General features: G+C 42.6%; 1 protein-coding gene across 1 annotated transcript in view; it reads left to right on the plus strand.

Annotated features, from left to right (window-relative positions):
* BABAM2 (BRISC and BRCA1 A complex member 2) overlaps positions 1-19731 on the plus strand; it is a 359856-nt gene that overhangs the window by 31232 nt on the left and 308893 nt on the right. The window contains exon 3 of the mRNA XM_038751295.1: positions 3529-3605. Coding sequence (XP_038607223.1) covers positions 3529-3605 — 77 coding nt within the window. The remainder of the gene's footprint in view (positions 1-3528; positions 3606-19731) is intronic.

The raw sequence follows: 19731 nt of genomic DNA on the forward strand, positions 1-19731 counted from the left end.
GCGCAAGTGTCTAGTGAAGGCCATTGATAAGAATTGGTCATGCTGATTATTGTTTACAAAGTTTTCCTTCCGGTAGGCCTTGTGCAGTATGTTCCAGGAATCAAGCATACTTACTATTAATATGTAGAAAAATGTTCTCTATTACTGAAAATACTTTAGAAGAATAAAGAGCAAATCTGTCCCCACTTCTTTTTAATCTTCCTGGGTCTGGAGCAAACACCTGTCATTTCTAGAAGTGCCTTAGTATAAGAGGGGCATATCATTATTTTGGGATTAAGAAATGTTCTCACTTTGGTTTGCTGGGATTTTGTTTGACAGTTGGCGGGCCTTGGTGACCGACGGGTAATTCCCACTAAGTGGCCTTTTGTCTCCCTTAAGAAACTGGTTGATAAACTAAAACCCAATCCAATGAACCTGCTTGCCACTGAGATTTTATATTTTAAATAACTGAATCCCAGAATTCAGCTTGGCTCTGAAGCCTTTTAATTCTGAATATTTTAGTCCCGATTTTATTTCTTAGCCTGCCTTAGTTTTTCTTCCAAAGGGTCTTGGATTTTTCTAGAGAAACCCAGAATTGAGCTTTGAGGGACTCTTACAGTTAGGGGGTGGGATGCAGAGGTGAAACCCCCTGAGAAAGACTCCTTACTTAGCTGCTTCTTCTGTCTGTAAAGGATTGTTTTAAGGTCTGTCTTCCTCCCTCACCCCCGCAAACTGTACGGTCCTTGAGGGCAGGGATAGTGTCTGCCAACTCCATTATACTCTCCCAAGCATTTAGAACAAGGCTTTGAACACAGCAAGCACTCAAAGACCATTGACTGTGGAAATTATACCCTTTTTCTTTGGTGGTTTCTTTTTAACCACCCTTATCCAGACATGCCAATTCACATTAAAGTGGTTTACAAGCACTCTTTTCCCCAAAGTGGCTGCTCACCAGATAAGATCATAGGCTGAGCTCTTACTCTGTCCAAATCTCCAGATTATCTTCATTTCATCTTGGAAATGATTGATTCTTCTCTTTTATAGGAGCTTTTCTAAAGGTTTCAAATTGCTTCCATGCTCTTGTGTATTTTTCCTTCCGCTTTTTTGTTTTGAATAACTAGGTCACATTTAGGGTATTGCTGTAAAATTTTGCGACAAATACACCAATAGGCTTCAGAGTCTCTGGTGTATCCCAATCAGAGTCTTTTGGCAGAAAAAAAAGACTACCAATGCTATCACTTTCTATCATCCTAGACCAGGAACATTTTAAAATATCCCAAGTGGAATGTAATGGCTGAGGAAAAATACTTCAGTGTTGCTTTTAGGGTGGTTATTATCGTGCGACTTCACTTTTATTTTCATTTTAGGCTTTTCCCTCAGGTATTTTCAAGTAGTTCCACTGCACTTGGGCAAAAACTCATTATATTGGCAGAATACAATATTTCAATTCCTATGATAAAAATCATTCAAAGGAATTTTGTTTGACTGCAAAATGGAAAGATGAATGGAACTTGGTGACCTGTGATAATGCAGAATAGGTTGACGTGAAATGGGAACTGCTCCTGCTGATGTGTTATTTGGGGTATTATAAAATAGTGAAAACACTAACTCAGAGACACAGTAGGTAAAGTCAACCGGATGGCACAGCAGAGCTGAAAATTAGTGTTAAGCATTCATTCTAGTAATTTATGTGGAAAGAAGCCAAATTCAGGCCCACTTTTTGAGGGGCATTTGCTCACATTTATAACAAGCAACTTGCTGGGGGTGGAAAAAAAGAGGAAATAATTTGAGGTATTTGCTTACTATTTTATCCTTTCAGTAGGATTGGGTTCTCTCCTTGAAATTAGCCAAGCAGTTTTCGTGCTGCTAGGCAAAAGGGCAGAGTGGTATATTGATGTGTGATGCCAGTCCCCAAAATATTGAATCCACTGTGGGGTAAGATGCTCACCTGACGATGGTCCAGAGAAGAGGCCTAAAATTGAGGGACTTGAAGTTGAGGGAATTTTGTTAGATTTAAGGAAGAATTTCTTCACACATGACTATTAAACACTGGAACAGGCAATGGGAATTTTTTTTTTCCCCATTTCCATCTCTGAAAAGAAAAGTTTTCTGGGTGGCTTAGGTATTCACCAGACTGGGGGACTGGTCTGTGTCAGATTAATCTTTAGAGGTCTGTACTAGCTCTGTGGTTTTATGAAAAATGTTTTTTTATTGTGAGAAATTATATCCACACATATGTGTACCTTAATTAGTACTGTGGCAAAACAAATTTATATGTCTATATAGATTATATAGATAGATGTGTATCTATCTCTATATATGTTATCTGTCAGGCTAACACAGCTTTTAGCCACGTGATGTACTGCTTACCATGATCTGTTCTTTCTTCAGAAAGCCATAATGCCTTTATGAAAGACATTGTAAAATGCATGGAAATCCTGAATTTTAACACTCTATGCTGGAATATTTGCACTTTATTCTAATTTTTGGCTGTGGAGAGAGTTGTCTCCTATTTAGGAAGTCTTAAAGACATGCTGCTCTTTTTGGGGAGGATACACCTTTGGATTGTAAAGGATGGAGCTCTGTTTCTGTTAAGCTTTGTGAGTGAAGGTTGAGGTACCGCCTTGTACTAGGGGCCTTAATATCAGTAGTATTTGTTGAGCACCTTTTGTGTGCAGAGCACTGTACTAAGCGCTTGGGGGAGTATAGATTGCATGATCCCTACCCTTCAGGAGCTTATATTCTAACAGGGGAGAAAGACATTAAAATAAATTCCAGATGGGAAGAAGCAATAGAGTATATAAGTGCACGCATGTTACTCAGTCATATTTATTGAGCGCTTCTGTGTGCAAAGTACTGTAATAAGCGCTTAACTAAATGTGTTATGGGCTGTTGGGGGATATAAACTGGGGAGACTGGAAGTTGTGAGAGGCCTTCTGCTGGAGATATTTCAGAAGGGCTTCGAGGATGGGGCCTCTGTGGTCTTTTGACAGGGCAGCGGGAAGGACCTGAGCAAGAGTGTCTTCTATGAATGTCTGTCTTCCCCTCTAGACTTTATGCTTGTTATGGGCAGGGAACGTGTCTTCCAACTCTGCTGTATTGCACTCCGAAGCACTTAGTACAGTGCTCCGAGCACAGTTAGTGCTCAATAAATACCATTGACTGAATGGGAAAGATTATAACCAGGCACAGTCAGCTTGATCATCACCATTTATAATTGTAATTTAATATTTATCAAACACCCTATCAATAGAATGTTGGACTAATTGATAAAATCTTCTAGGTGGACTAAGAAATAGTCCCTGCTCTCAGAAAGGGGATTTGAGGGAAACACAAATGAATGCTCTGTATGGCAGTAGATTTATTATTTTTTTTGTGAAGCTACTCTTGTTTGAGATCAAGGAGACCGTAGCTCTTCCAGCCTCCGTGACCATTCTGTTTTCTGTCTACATTAAAATGCAATTTTCCGAATTTTCCTCCTGTGTAGCACTTTCAATGCATGAAATTGTGTTCTGTTTTTTAAAAAATTATTTCCTTTTTTTCTTAAAGCTGCACATCATTGACTCCTGGACCCAGCTGTGACCGATTTAAATTACACATTCCATATGCTGGGGAAACACTAAAATGTAAGCAAATGTTGTTTTTTTTATAAAATGTATCTGTTACAATATCATTTTGTGTGTCCTGAGTATGTTGTTTTCCTCCCCATTCCAAGATGCTTTCGCTAGCGGCTATGTCTTGAGCCACTTTCAACCAAGATCAGTATCAGCTGTATTTGTTGAGGGCCTCCTTGGGGCAGAATTTTACACAGTGTGCCTAGGAACGTACTGAAAACGTGAGAGATGATCCTTAACCTTGAGAATCAAACAATCTGAGGGAATCAACAAGAACTGTGCTTGAGTCGTTGCTAGTGGTGATGTTTTGACACAAACTTTCCCATTGATTTCTCTCAAATCTTGCACCGCCAAACATTAGGATGTAGTCAAGTAAACATGGGAAAAAAAACCCCCGAGAATTTTCCTCCCTTTAGAGCTGCAGCCGTTTGTAGTGACTGCATCCCTGGAGTTGTGTGATGGAGAAAAGCCAAATGCCCTATTCTGGTAGGTGCCAGGTGAAGTCTGAAGAATAGAGGATGTGTCCAATAAACAAAATCTACTCTTCGGGCTCCTGGTGTCATCGTTCTCCATCATTAAGTGGATGGCATAAATTCCCAGTGTGCTATTGTTGACCCTTTTCACCTATCCTGAAGGAGCTGCAAGGGAGCACTGGCGGTTAATAAGCTATTCCAGGAGGCCTGGCAGACTTCCTTCCCCTTCCATCCCTTTCATCAACTCCAGGCCCCCATCAATCAGTGGAATTTCGAATGCTTATTGTGGGAGGAACAATTCATTCAATCGTATTTATTGAGCGCTTACTGTGTGCAGAGCACTTAATGCATTAAGTGCTTGGAAAAGTAATAATAGTGATTCATTCATTCATTCAATCAATCGTATTTATTGTGCAGAGCACTGTACTAAGCGCTTGGGAAGTACAATGATGGTATTTGTTAAACGCTTACAATGTGTCACGTATTGTTCTAAGGGCTGGGTAGATACAAGCTAATCAGATTGGACGGTCCCTGTCCCAGGTGGGGCTCACAGTCTTAATCCCTATTTTATAGATGAGGTAGCTGAGGCACAGAGAAGTGAAGGGACTTACCCAAGGTCACACAGCAGAGTACGCTATTATTAGAGGTGGAAGACATCTCTGCCCTCAAAAAATTTACAATAAATCAATCATATTTACAATTTATGAGCACTTAGTACAGTGCTTTGCACACATTAATTGCTCAATAAATATGATGGAATAAATTTAGAGGGGATCTTAGGGTTTTTTTTAATGGCATTTATTAAGCGCTTACTATGTGCAAAGCACTGTTTTAAGCGCTGGGGAGGTTACAAGGTGATCAGGTTGTCCCATGGGGGGCTCACAGTCTTAATCCCCATTTTACAGGTGAGGGAACTGAGGCCCAGGGAAGTGAAGTGACTTGCCCGAAGTCACACAGCTGACAAGTGGCGGAGCTGGGATTTGAACCCCTGACCTCTGACTCCAAAGCCCGAGCTCTTTCCACTGAGCCACGCTGCTTCTGTTTAGATCTGTTCAGAGCCATCTATTTCGATTCCTCTGTACTGGGATCAGTTTTGCTCTTTAGAACTCTAATTTCTGGCATTTCACTTGATGGTGGCTGCAAGTGCTGCAGAACAAAATCCGGTTAGGAAATAGAAACTCAGTAGGAGCAGTGGTACTGAAGGGATTTAGTGAGCTCATGCCTAGGGCAATGCACTGTACTAAACACTTTGGGAAGTATACCAGAAGCCTTACATTCTTAACGGGAAAGAAATAAAAATATATAGAGATGGAGCAATCAAAATAGACTGTACTTACGTGCAAACATTCTGAGGGAGGTTATACAAATGTAAGTGCTAGAGGTGGCTAATGGGTTGAACTGATTTGGGATTTCCTCAGGAGAGGCTTCTTGAAGGAAGTGGGAATTTAAAGATGTCTTTGCAGGTGAGGCGATCTGTGGTCGGTCAGATTGGGCAGGGGAAGGGAATTCCAGGCTGCTGGAACAGCAGGAGCCATGGCCTCAAGGGTGACGACATTTATTGAGCGCTTACTACGTCCAGAGCCCCGTACTGAGCACTTGGGAGGGTACAGTATATATGGCAGAATTAGCAGACAAGTTCTCTGTCCATAACGTGCTCAAAGTCTAGAGTGTCTTTGACGGAGACAGGAAAATTGGGAAGAGGAGGGTTTAGGAAAGAAGATGAGTAGTCTGGTTTTGGATGTCAAGTTTGGAGTGTTGTTGGGACATGAAAATTGAGATGCAATGTGGGATTGTAGATGAGATGAGAGGTCAGGACTGGAGAGGTCCATTTGGGAGTCCTCTGCATAATTAATTAATGATGGTATGTGCTAAGCGCTTACTATGTGCAAAGCACCGTTCTAGGGGTGGGAGCTGAAGCCAGGCGAGCAGATAATAATAATGATGGCTTTTATTAAGCGCTTACTATGTGCAAAGCACTGTTCTAAGCACTGGGGAGGTTACAAGGTGATCAGGTTGTCCCACAGGGGGCTCACAATCTTAATCCCCATTTTACAGATGAGGTAACTGAGGCCCAGAGAAGTTAAGTGACTTGCCCAAAGTCACACAGCTGACAAGTGGTGGAGACGGGATTTGAACCCATGACCTCTGACTCCAAAGCCCGTGCTCTTTCCACTGAGCCACGCTGCTTCCCCAGCAGATGAGTTCCCCGAGAGCATAGCGGGAGAGCAAAAAGAATAACACCGCCTTGTGGGGCGCCTACACTTAGGACCTGGGTGGCAGAAGAGGAATCAGCAAATGAGATATGCATTCTAATCCCAGCTCCGTCACTTGTCTGCTGAGTGAAAATCACTTCCCCGGGCCTCAGTTACCTCCTCTGCAGAAGGGGGATTAAGACTTCCCAGTGCTCCCCAGTCAGGTCTTTCCGTTCATTCAGTCGTACTTATTGAGTGCTTACTGTATGCAGAGCACTGTACTGAGCACTTGGGAGAATACAGTATAACAATAAACAGACACATTCCCACAGCGCGCTTACATCCCGTCCCCACTGCCTCTCTTTCTCTATTTTAACGCCATCTCATTCCTGCCAGGATTCCACGACCCACACCACCACAACTACCTTTCTGGCCTCCCCTTCTTCCTCCCACCCCGCTGCTGGGCCTCATGATATCTCCCACTACAACCCAGCCCGCGCACTTCACTCCTCTAGCGCTTAGTACAGTGCCTGGCACATAAGAAGCGCTTAACAAATGCCTTTATTATTATTATTAACACCCACCTCCTCGCTCTATCTCTCACCGCCGACTGCTTGCTCACATCCTCCCTCGGGCCTAAAACTCCTTCCCTCTTTATGTCCGACAGACCACTACCGGCCCCGTCTTCAGAGCCGTGTTAAAATCGCATCTCCTCCAAGAAGCCTTACCTGGCAACCACTCAGTCGATCGTATTTGAATGTTTATTGGGTGCAGAGCACTGAACTAAGCACTTGGGAGAGTACAATCCAAAAGAAACAGATACATTCCCTGCCCGCAACGAGTTTACAGTCTAGAGGGACCACTCATTTCCCCACCTTATTCATCCTCTCTTCTGTGTTGTCTGTATCCCTTAAAGCAGTCTGTTGTTCATCCCACGATATATGTGTTCATAGCCTTACTTTTTGCTCCTTCCCCTTCATGTAAGCGCTCAATAAATACGATTGATGATGATGATGATGTAATTTATTTTAATTTCTCCTCCTCCATCCCTCCCCCCCATCCAGATTTTAAGATCCTGGAATGCAGGGATTGTGTTTACCAACTCTGCTGTAATGTACTCACCCTAGCACTGAGTATAGTAAGCGATCAATAAGTGCCACTGATGAATAATATCTCTCTGGGAAGCTTTATTGCTCCTTATCTGGGAATTTTTTTCTTTTCTAAACTGGTAAGGGGAATTTCTCATAACATGTTCCACCTACATAGAAATGTAAGGTTCTTTGGCACGGGAACAGATTTTTCTCATTCGGTTTCATCAGATAAACTCAAAGTCAGATATTCTATCCAGGGATCTGGTGCTCTGCTTCACACAGAGTATCATGCTGGGAGCTATTTTCATTTCTTTCGGTTTGCTTGCCCATTTAACGTGTATTTTTATCTTTAAAAGACTCACATGCTTGAAAATCATTATTTTCCAGCATGCAGGGTATTTTTAGCTGGTAATTGAGGAGGCAGGCCATCTCAAATTTAGCAGATGTGCTAAAAAAGGCTCATTGAAAGGCAGGTAGGAAGTGTATGTTTTGTTCATTAGACATTTTCATTCTCTTTTACTGGCATTCCATTTTTTAGATTTCCTGGGTATTTTTTATGATCATTTTGGGTGAGGGCCCCTTTGTACCGCTGTTTCAGGACATTATAACGTTTTCTTGGAATCCACGGTGCATTAGAAGTCTCATTTTTTAAAAATCTCAACCGATATCGTTAACCTTTCACAGGAAAATCACTATTTTAATTGTGGTTGGTAATGTGGGCATATTGTCCTCAAATTCTAATGCATTTTTACCGGGAATTTACTTCGCCTAGGAATTCACTTTATTTTTTTGTCTTGTGACTTCCTGCCAGTCCAAGCGGTCTCACTCTTCAGAATCACAATGCATTGCCTTAAGACAAAAATTCTCATTTTCGTTCTGTAACTTTCCTCAGGACTTTTGTTGTTTTCCAGTGCCCCACATGAGAATGCTAATCATGCCTCACCCATAGACCAAGAAGTGTAGTAGAATCCCCTGCTTTTGAGAAGGGCAGAATAATAGTAACATTTCCCTCAGTTTTTTCCACTTCAGAAATTAGGTTTTTTTTCCCCTTTTAGCTGGATTCTGTCATTTTGAGGGTGGGGTTAATAATACTTATAATAATTATGGCACTTGTTAAGCACCTGTATATATGTATATATGTTTGTACATATTTGTTACTCTATTTATTTATTTATTTATTTTACTTGTACATATCTATTCTATTTATTTTATTTTGTTAGTATGTTTGGTTTTGTTCTCTGTCTCCCCCTTTTAGACTGTGAGCCCACTGTTGGGTAGGGACTGTCTCTATATGTTGCCAACTTGTACTTCCCAAGCGCTTAGTACAGTGCTCTGCACACAGTAAGCGCTCAATAAATATGATTGATGATGATGATGACTTACTGTGTTCTGAGCACTGGCGTTGATACAAGTTAATCAGGTTGGACACAGTCCCTGTCCCACCTGGGGCCACATTTTTAATCCCCATTTTACAGATGAGGTAACTGAGGCCCAGAGAAGTGAAATGTTTTGCCCAAGGTCACACAGACATGTGGCGGAGCCGGGATTAGAACTCGGGTCCTTCTGACTTCCAGTCCGTGCATTATGCACGAAGCCAGGATGTTTCTCTGTTAAGTAAAAGAAGGAGAGACTAATGAAGATGGTTCCGCTGATGGCAATTTGTTATATGTATTTGGCAGTAGAGATTAATTTATGATTTTTGCATTTTCAAGCGGTGTATTGGTGTAAGGCTATAGCCCGTTTTGGAATTGCCAAGCCCTGCTTCCTTTGCTATAAGTCAGTCACCCACTTCTTGACTCTCCTCATTGGTTGTTGGCCATAATAATAATGACATTTATTAAGCGCTTACTATGTGCAAAGCACTGTTCTAAGCGCTGAAGGTTGCCCTATTATTCTCCATTGTCAGTGTTTTACTATAGCTTAAAAAGTTTTTAAATTTTAATCGCTGTTCCCCCGATAGGGCAGCTATTTGGGTATAATAATAATGATGGTATTTGTTCAGCGCTTACTATGTGAAAAGCACTGTTCTAAGCGCTGATGTTTGCCCTATTATTCTCCATTGCCAGTGCTTTACTATAGCTTAAAACGTTTTTAAATTTTGATCGCTGTTCCCCCGATAGGGCAGCTATTTGGGTATAATAATAATGATGGTATTTGTTCAGCGCTTACTATGTGGAAAGCACTGTTCTAAGCACTGGGGGGATACAAGGTGATCAGGTTGTCCCACGTGGGGCTCACAGTCTTCATCCCCATTTTACAGATGAGGTAACTGAGGCCCAGAGAAGTTAAGTGACTTGCCCAAAGTCGCACAGCTGACAAGCGGCGGAGCCGGGATTAGAACCCATGACCTCTGACTCCCAAGCCCGGCCTCTTTCCACTGAGCCACGCTGGGTATCCTACCTTCATCCATTCCCATGCTGTTTGATAAAATGAACAATAATAATAATAATTATGGTATTTATTAAGCGCTTACTATGTGCAAAGCACTGTTCTAAGCGCTGGGGGAGGTTACAAGGTGATCAGGTTGTCCCATGGGGGGCTCACAGTCTTCATCCCCATTTTACAGATGAGGGAACTGAGGCCCAGAGAAGTGAAGTGACTTGCCCAAAGTCACACAGCTGACAACTGGAGGAGCTGGGATATGAACCCGTGACCTCTGACTCCAAAGACAAGGCTCTTTTCACTGAGCCACGCTGCTTCTCTAACAATCCCATAATAATAGTAATGGCATTTATTAAGCGCTTACTCTGTGTCAAGCACTATTCTAAATTCTGGGGTAAATACCAATTAATCCGTTTGGACTACAGTCCCTGTCCCACATAGGGTTCACAGCCTCAATTGGAGGGAGAACAGGAATTGAATTCCCATTTTACAGATGAGGAAACTGAGGTACTGAGAAGTGAAGTGACTTGCCCCAGGTCACACGGCAAGCAATCAGGAAAGCAGCGTGGCTCAGTGGAAAGAGCCCGGGCTTTGGAGTCAGAGGTCGTGGGTTCAAATCCCGGCTCGGCAAATTGCCAGCTGTGTGACTTTGGGCAAGTCACTTCACTTCTCTGTGACTCAGTTACCTCATCTGTAAATTGGGGGTTAAGACTGTGAGCCCCCCCGTGGGACAACCTGATCACGTTGTAACCTCCCCAGCGCTTAGAACAGTGCTTTGCACATAGTAAGTGCTTAACAAATGCCATTATTATTTAAAAATTTTTTTTTCTCTGAGCCTCAGTTACCTCATCTGTAAAATGGGGATTAAGACTGTGAGCCCCCCCGTGGGACAACCTGTTCACCTTGTAACCTCCCCAGCGCTTTGAACAGTGCTTTGCACATAGTAAGCGCTTAACAAATGCCATTATTATTTTTTTCTCTGAGCCTCAGTTACCTCATCTGTAAAATGGGGATGAAGACTGTGAGCCCCACGTGGGACAACCTCATCACCTTGTAACTTCTCCAGCTCTTTGAACAGTGCTTGGCACATAGTAAGCGCTTAATAAATGCTATTTAAAAAAAAAATTGGCAGAGTGGGATTAGAACTCAGATCCTCTGACTCCCAGGCTGTTTCTCCTTGATGTGGATAGAATCATGACATTCCAGGACCTCGATACGGATTCCGTTCTAGTATTTAATAGTGAGTATCGCCGACATTGATGAAACTATTCAAGAATCTGAATGAGTTGCCTTGGAACTCGCTGGGAGGATGGGCAGTCTTTTAGACCGTGAGCCCACTGTGGGGTAGGGACCGTCTCTATACGTTGCCAACTTGGACTCCCCAAGCGCTCAGTACAGTGCTTTGCACACAGTAAGCGCTCAATATCATCATCAATCGTATTTATTGAGCGCTTACTGTGTGCAGAGCACTGTACTAAGTGCTTGGGAAGTACAAGCTGGCAACATATAGAGACAGTCCCTACCCAACAGTGGGCTCACAGTCTAAAAGGGGGAATAAATAAATAAATAAATACGATAAATAAATACAATGGAATGAATGAATGAATGGGCACGATCGCTACTTGCTTCCCTTTCAGTTTGGTCTGGAGTGCTGGTTGCGGCATTCCCGCCATATCCTCAGCCACCTCCCAGGAGATATGCTAGCCTTCTAAAGAAGGAAAACATAACTTTCCTTCATTAGGAAATCAGATTTCACTTGACTATATATCTCTCCAGTTCGGAGCAAAGGGCGGACCATTTAAATACGATGCCTGCACGTAAGCAGCCCTCCTTTGGCTAACTGAGCCTTACTTAATAATAATAATGAATAATAATGGCATTTATTAAGCGCTTACTATGTGCAAAGCACTGTTCTAAGCGCTGGGGAGGTTACAAGGTGATCAGATTGTCCCACGGGGGGCTCACAGTCTTAATCCCCATTTTGCAGATGAGGTCACTGAGGCCCAGAGAAGTTCAAAGTGACGTGCCCAAAGTCACACAGCTGACAGTTGGCGGAGCCAGGATTTGAACCCGTGACCTCTGACTCCAAAGCCCGGGCTCTTTCCACTGAGCCATGCTGCTTCTCGTGAGGTAACTGAGGCTCTGGGAAGTTAAGTGACTTGTCCAAGGTCACACAGCAGACATGTTGCACTTCCCAAGCGCTTAGTACAGTGCTCTGCACACAGTAAGCGCTCAATAAATATGATTGATGATGATGATGATGATGTTGCAGAGAAGGGATTCGAAGCCATGACCTTTGACTCCAAAGCCCAGGCTCTTTCCACTGAGCCATAGAGCTGCCAGTTATTAGAACAACAGGAGGAGGAACTTGGAGGCAGCGGGATGGGGAAAGACAAAGTATTTCCTTTGTCTGCAAAATCCGGCTCAGTTTTCCAACAGATTTAAGAGCCGGAGAGACAGGCGTCAACCAGGAAGGTTCAGCTAAGCTCAACACACCTACACTTGGAGAGACACCCACACCACAATAATGTTCAGCGAGATACACACCCACCGACACACAAGGATTAGCTTGCAGGAGAAGGCAAAGATGCAGAGATATGATGGCAGAGAGACTTCAGGGCCCACAGAGTTGTAGGTGAATTCAGTTGATTCAGTTAGAAATAATAGCGTCCTGTTAAAGTTGTAGGTGAGTTCAGTTGATTCAGTTAGAAATAATAGTGTCCTGTTAAAGTTGTAGGTGAATTCAGTTGATTCAGTTAGAAATAATAGTGTCCTGTTAAAGTTGTAGGTGAATTCAGTTGATTCAGTTAGAAATAATAGTGTCCTGTTAAAGTTGTAGGTGAATTCAGGTGATTCAGTTAGAAATAATAGTGTCCTGTTAAAGTTGTAGGTGAATTCAGGTGATTCAGTTAGAAATAATAGTGTCCTGTTAAAGTTGTGGGTGAATTCAGTTGATTCAGTTCAAAATAATAGCGTCCTGTTAAAGTTGTAGGTGAATTCAGGTGATTCAGTTATAAGTAATAGTGTCCTGTTAAAGTTGTAGGTGAATTCAGTTGATTCAGTTAGAAATAATAGTGTCCTGTTAAAGTTGTAGGTGAATTCAGTTGATTCAGTTCGAAATAATAGCCCCCTGTTAAAGTTGTAGGTGAATTCAGTTGATTCAGTTAGAAATAATAGTGTCCTGTTAAAGTTGTAGGTGAATTCAGTTGATTCAGTTAGAAATGTGTCCTGTTAAAGTTGTAGGTGTATTCAGTTGATTCAGTTCGAAGTAATAGCCCCCTGTTAAAGTTGTAGGTGAATTCAGTTGATTCAGTTAGAAATAATAGTGTCCTGTTAAAGTTGTAGGTGAATTCAGTTGATTCAGTTAGAAATGTGTCCTGTTAAAGTTGTAGGTGTATTCAGTTGATTCAGTTCGAAATAATAGTCCCCTGTTAAAGTTGTAGGTGAATTCAGTTGATTCAGTTAGAAATAAGTGTCCTGTTAAAGTTGTAGGTGAATTCAGTTGATTCAGTTAGAAATAATAGTGTCCTGTTAAAGTTGTAGGTGAATTCAGTTGATTCAGTTAGAAATAAGTGTGCTGTGAAAGTTGTAGGTGAATTCAGTTGATTCAGTTAGAAATAAGTGTGCTGTTAAAGTTGTAGGTGAATTCAGTTGATTCAGTTAGAAATAATAGTGTCCTGTTAAAGTTGTAGGTGAATTCAGTTGATTCAGTTAGAAATAATAGCGTCCTGTTAAAGTTGTAGGTGAATTCAGTTGATTGTTAGAAATAATAGTGTCCTGTTTTAATTGTGGTTTTGGTTAGTTTCGGTATTAAGCATTTATGATTTGTCAAGCATCATGGTAACCACAGGGTTAGATACAAAGTAAACAGATCAGACCCAATCCTTGTCTCATATGGGATCATGTAGTCTTAGGAGTTTAAATATGTTCTGTTGTTAAAGTCTTGGCATTCTTTGTCTCCTTTAATTTGGAAACATCTGAAATCATGTACCTAACCCCCTTTAATTTCCATTGAGTGAGTTCATTTTGCAAGATCTCAGCCCCCGGTGGGACAACCTGATCTCCTTCATCATCATCATCATCAATCATATTTATTGAGCGCTTACTGTGTGCAGAGCACTGTACTAAGCGCTTGGGAAGTACAAATTGGCAACATAGAGACAGTCCCTACCCAACAGTGGGCTCACAGTCTAAAAGGGGGAGACAAAACCGAACATACTAACAAAATAAAATAAATAGAATAGATATGTACAAGTAAAATAAATAAATAAATAGAGTAATAAATATGTACAAACGTATATACATATATACAGGTATATGTATATATGTAACCTCCCCAGCGCTTAGAACAGTGCTTTGCACATAGTAAGCGCTTAATAAATGCCATTATTATTATTATCCAGAGTCAGGGTAGGAAGCAGAGATTGGGGGGCTTGAAGAAGGGGAAGCCCCATATGGGATGTGTCTAGTCTCCTTATCTTGTATTTATTCATTCATTCATTCAGTCGTATTTATTGAGCGCTTCCTGTGTGCAGAGCACTGTACTAAGCGCTTGGGAAGTACAAGTTGGCAACATGTAGAGACGGTCCCTACCCAACAACAGGCTCCCAGTCTAGAAGGGGGAGACAGACAACAAAACAAAACAAGTAGACAGGTGTCAATACCATCCGAATAAATGGAATTATAGCTATATACACATCATTAATAAAATAAATAGAATAGTAAATATGTACAAGTAAAATAAATAGAGCGATAAATCTGTACAAACATCTACAGGTGCTGTGGGGAGGGGAAGCAGGTAGGGTGGGGGGGATGGAGAGGAAAAAGGGGGCTCAGTCTGAGATGGTGAGAGTGAGTGTGTATCCAAGTTAGCGACTGTGAGCCCACTGTTGGGTAGGGACTGTCTCTATATGTTGCCAACTTGTACTTCCCAAGCGCTTAGTACAGTGCTCTGCACACAGTAAGCGCTCAATAAATACGATTGATTGATTGATTGAGTGGGTGGGGTGGAGCAGGAGGTCAGCGGAGTCGGGGAGTGATAGAAGGTGGACGGCAGAAGGGTCATCAGGAACATCCATGTGGCTACTGAAGTCATCATCTTCTTCTTTACCCCGGCACTTAGCACAGTGTCTGGCACATAAGTGCTTACCAAATACTATTCTCCTTTGACATTGTGAGATTTATTCTGAAATATACGGAGGGAGCCGAAGCCGTGTTCGTGCATTCATTCAGTCAATCGTATTTATTGAGCGCTTACTGTGTGCAGAGCACTGTACTAAGCGCTCGGGAAGTACTAGTTGGCAACATGTAGAGACGGTCCCTACCCAAGAGTGGGCTCACAGTCTAGAAATTCTCCCCCAAAGTTAACACCAGAGACCTGGGTTTAGTTGGGGGCGTGTTTGGTTTACGCGGTAGAGTATCTAGAATAGCACGTGAATCCTTAATAAGCACTGTATCTTCACAAGCCCCCAAACTTTCAGCCAAACTTTCTTTGTATAAAATTAAGAAAAATAGTGTTTATCTGATGTGAACTGTTTTGCACCCTTTAGATTGTAAATACTTTCCGGATGCCTACATTCCTCCTGCTCTGTAGTTCCTTCTCTCATCACTTTGGAGTTCTTTAAGTAGCCCCCTCCATTCTTTAAACCCCATCTTCTGCCCTTTTATACAGAAGTTCATCTAACAGGGAAGTAGCAATTGACTCTGTTCCTCCTCTGATGTTCACTGAAAGAGTCTGGCTCTTGCCTGATTTTTTTTTTTTTCCCGCAGAAGTTGGGAAACTTTTCTTTTAATGGCATTAAGCATTTGTTAGAGAAGCAGTATGGCCCAGTGGATGGAGCGTGGTTCGAATCCTAGCCCTGCCACTTGTCTGCTGTGTGTCTTTGGTCAGGTCACTTCACTTCTCTGTGCTTCAGTTACCTCATCTGTAAAATGTGTCCAACACCATTATCTTGTGTCTATATGGAAAGAGCCTGGGCTTTGGAGTCAGAGGTCATGGGTTCAATCCTGGCTCCGCCACTTGTCAGCTGTGTGACTTTGGGCAAGTCACTTAACTTCTCTGTGCCTCAGTTACCTCATCTGTAAAATGGGGATTAAAACTGTGAGCCCCCCCGTGGGACAACCTGATCACCTTGTAACCTCCCCAGCGCTTAGAACTGTGCTTTGCCCATAGTAAGTGCTTAATAAATGCCATTATTATTATTATTATACCAACACTTAGTGCCTGGCACATAGTAAGCACTTATTAGCAATATTAATAATAATAACTAGTATTACGCACTTACTAAGTGCCAGACACTGTACTAAGCATGGAGTAGATACAAATTAATCAGGTTGGACACAGTCCATGTCCCAAGTGGGGTTAATAATCTTAATCCCCATTTTACAGAGGAGGTAACTGAGGTACAGAGAAGTTGTCAGCTGTGTGACTTTGGACAAGTCACATCAGTTCTCTGGGCCTCAGTTACCTCATCTGTAAAATGGGGATGAAGACTGTGAGTCCCCTGTGGGACAACCTGATCACCTTGTAACCTCCCTAGTGCTTAGAACAGTGCTTTGCACATAGTAAGCGCTTAATAAATGCTATCATTATTATTATTGCCGAAGGTGCTCGGCAGAGAAATGGCAGAGCAGAATTAGAACTCAGGTCCGTTTAACCCCCAGACCTGTGCTCTATCCACTAGACTACACTGCTGAAGGGAAGGGAGAAGGAAGTAGTAATGGATAGGATCTTTGCCTTGAGGTATATTTGTGTGTATGAGAGAGGATGAAAAATAAGTACTACGTGCTCAATAGAGACCACTGAAAGACTGGGAGTTGGAACATCTGGATTGTTAGGGAGGATTAAGTGGTCAAAAGGAATTTTGAACAGGACAGAATGGAGGGGATGAGAATGAGTTTCCTGTTTTGTGCCCCACACAAAGCATCATTTTTCTTTCGGGGGGTTGGAAGTAGTGTTCATTTCCTGTATAATGCCATTTTTTGTGTAGCAATCAGTTGATCACATTTATTGAGCTATTGTGAGACTATTTGATTTCGGTGGTAGTCCAAGAGGATGAAATTGCAAGTGGATGTTTGAAAAGGTAGAACCCATCCTGTGCCTCTAGAATGTAAGCTCGCTATGGGCAGGGGATGTGTTTACCAACTCGCCTTGCACCCTCCCAAGTGCTTAGTTCAGAGCCCTGCGTACATTAAGAGCTCAGTAAATGCCATTAAAGATAATGGTTCCTTTGGCCCAAACCTTTCCCCCTGGAGAAATACTAGTTCGCGAAATTTACATGAATAACTTTATCATCATAGGGGTGCCAATGAAATTAACCCCCTTTTGGAGGATTCGGTAATCTCCGACCATATGTTAAATACCATAAAACAGCTTTAGACGTTTGGTCCCGGGCCACCGCCAGATTGCACCGTAGGCGCTTAACAGCGCTGCCACAGTGCTGAGAATGTTTTCATTGGCTTTTGGGGGATGTAACAGCTCTCTGATGTAACATACAGAGAGCCCTGTTTTCAAACAAACTCGCTGTAGGAAGGTGAGGCACCGAAGAGTTTGATTCTGGCATTTTGAGTGCAGAAGAATTGAGAATTGCCTTCTGATTCTTAAAGCAAGAAATTAGTGGGTAAAAGGTTGCGTGGGAGGAAGCAGATTCATCAGCAGCAGTTAATGGAGGAGGCAAGATTGGATAGAGGTGGGAAATGCCCTGCCGTACTCCTCTTTTTGGATCAGGCACCGTATTTTTTTAATTTTTTTTTTTAATTAAACTTACAGAGGAACACTGATCCCATGTTTCTCATTCACTTTTCCTTTTGCCAACTTCTGTGGTGTTACAAAATGATGTTTTGACCATTAGTGATGATTTCATACCCAAAAGGCTGCCAGTTACACATTCTTTTTCTTCTTCAAGGACTGTGACTAAGTGTTGGGTAAGCTCAAATATTAATTTATCTCCTATTAGCTCAGAATGTCCGTGACTCATCTGTGACATTCAGTAGGATTACGCTTGACAGAGTGAAGCCCCTCACCAACAAGCTTAAAACGTTGTCATGTCTTGCTGTACACCTTTTCAGTCACACTGTCTTAGAATGGGGACCCCCCCCCCCCAAAAAAAAAAACCCCAAAACAAACTGGGTGCAACGACATTAAGTCTGCAGCAGTTCCAAGAAACTTTTGGAAAGTTTTTTTTGGGCACCCTTTTTGAGAAACAGCTGTTTTGTAATATTTATTGTTGTAATAGTAATTGTGGTATTTGTTAAGCACTAGTAAGGCACTGTACTAAGTGCTGGGGTGGATACGAGCAAATCGTGTCGAGCATAGTCCTCGTCCCACGTGAGGTTCACAGTCTCAGTTCTCCTTTTACAGATGAGGCAACTGAGGCCCGGAGAAGTGAAGTGACTTGCCCAAGATACAGCCGACAAGTACCAGGGCTGGGATTAGAACCCAGATCCTTCTGATTCCCAGACCCGTGCTGTATCCACTAGGCCACGCTCCCAAGCGCTTAGTACAGTGCTCCAGCCACCGTAAGCGCTCAATAAATACGATTGACTGACCGACTAAAGGAAGCTTATGAAATCGGGCAAAGGAAGAGAAGCGGCGTGGCGCAGTGGAAAGAGCCCGGGCTTTGGAGTCAGAGGTCGTGGGTTCAAATCTCGGCTCCGCCACTTGTCAGCTGTGGGACTTTGGGCAAGTCACTTCACTTCTCTGGGCCTCAGTTACCTCATCTGTAAAATGGGGATGAAGACTGTGAGCCCCCCGTGGGACGACCTGATCACCTTGTAACCTCCCCAGCGCTTAGAACAGTGCTTTGCACATAGTAAGCGCTTAATAAATGCCATTATTATTATTATTTGGCTGAAAGGGCCAGGATCACCTGCCTCCTTGAGTATGTAACCATTAATGATAATGGTTGCTTTGGCCCAAACCTTTCCCCCTGGAGAAAAATTCCCCCTCGTCCCCCTCTCCATCCCCCCCATCTTACCTCCTTCCCTTCCCCACAACACCTGTATATATGTATATATGTTTGTACATATTTATTACTCTATTTATTTATTTTACTTGTACATGTCTATTCTATTTATTTTATTTTGTTAGTATGTTTGGTTTTGTTCTCTGTCTCCTCCTTTTAGACTGTGAGCCCACTGTTGGGTAGGGACTGTCTCTATATGTTGCCAACTTGTACTTCCCAAGCGCTTAGTACAGTGCTCTGCACACAGTAAGCGCTCAGTAAATATGATTGATGATGATGATGAGAAGTACTAGTTCACTAAATTTACACGAATAACTTTGTCATCATAGGGGTGCCGATGAAATCAGCCCCCCTTTGGAGGATTCGGTCAACCACAGGGCCGATGCCATCAGTTCCCCCGTGGTTTGCGCTGCATCCTTTTTGACAAAGATCCGTTTTTAGATCGTCCATCATAACCGCTGCCGCCCCGCAAGTACGTAGCCGCTTGATGTGAAAGACAGTTAGTTGGCCTGCTCCTCTGGGAAGTCTAGCCCTTAGAGTCCTGCCTTACCATTCCGTAATTGTCAGGAAGTGCCCCATTGTTACTTGTCGCTGCAGTCTTCCTTTGAAAGAACTCAAACTTCTGCAAATGTTGGAGACAGTGGGCAGCGGCCTCCAACCACCTTTTTCCATTGCGTTAGTCCAGGGGTAAATACCCAGAGATTACACGTGATATTTCCCATGTCCGTGTGACGTGTTTTTATTCCTGGAACTCAAAAGCAAGCATTAGCGGGACTCCTCGTGCCACCCTGACGTACAGAACGGAGGTGGCAGAACTCGTGAAGGAGAATTTGTGAAAAGACTCAGCTGTCCTGGGGAAGTCAGAAGATAAATGCATTTTTGAAAACTGTTGAACCCTGAATGATTAGCTCATTAGCGGTAGACCAAGGGATGTGCATGCGGTTCCTGAAATTTCGGGTGTGAAGGGCTCTGAAGCAGAGTGGCCTAGCAGAAGGAGCTCAGGACTGGGAGTCAGAAGCCCTGGGTTCTATTCCTGG

Source organism: Tachyglossus aculeatus, chromosome 9 (assembly GCF_015852505.1).
Source record: "Tachyglossus aculeatus isolate mTacAcu1 chromosome 9, mTacAcu1.pri, whole genome shotgun sequence".
Classification (NCBI taxonomy): Eukaryota; Metazoa; Chordata; class Mammalia; order Monotremata; family Tachyglossidae; genus Tachyglossus; species Tachyglossus aculeatus.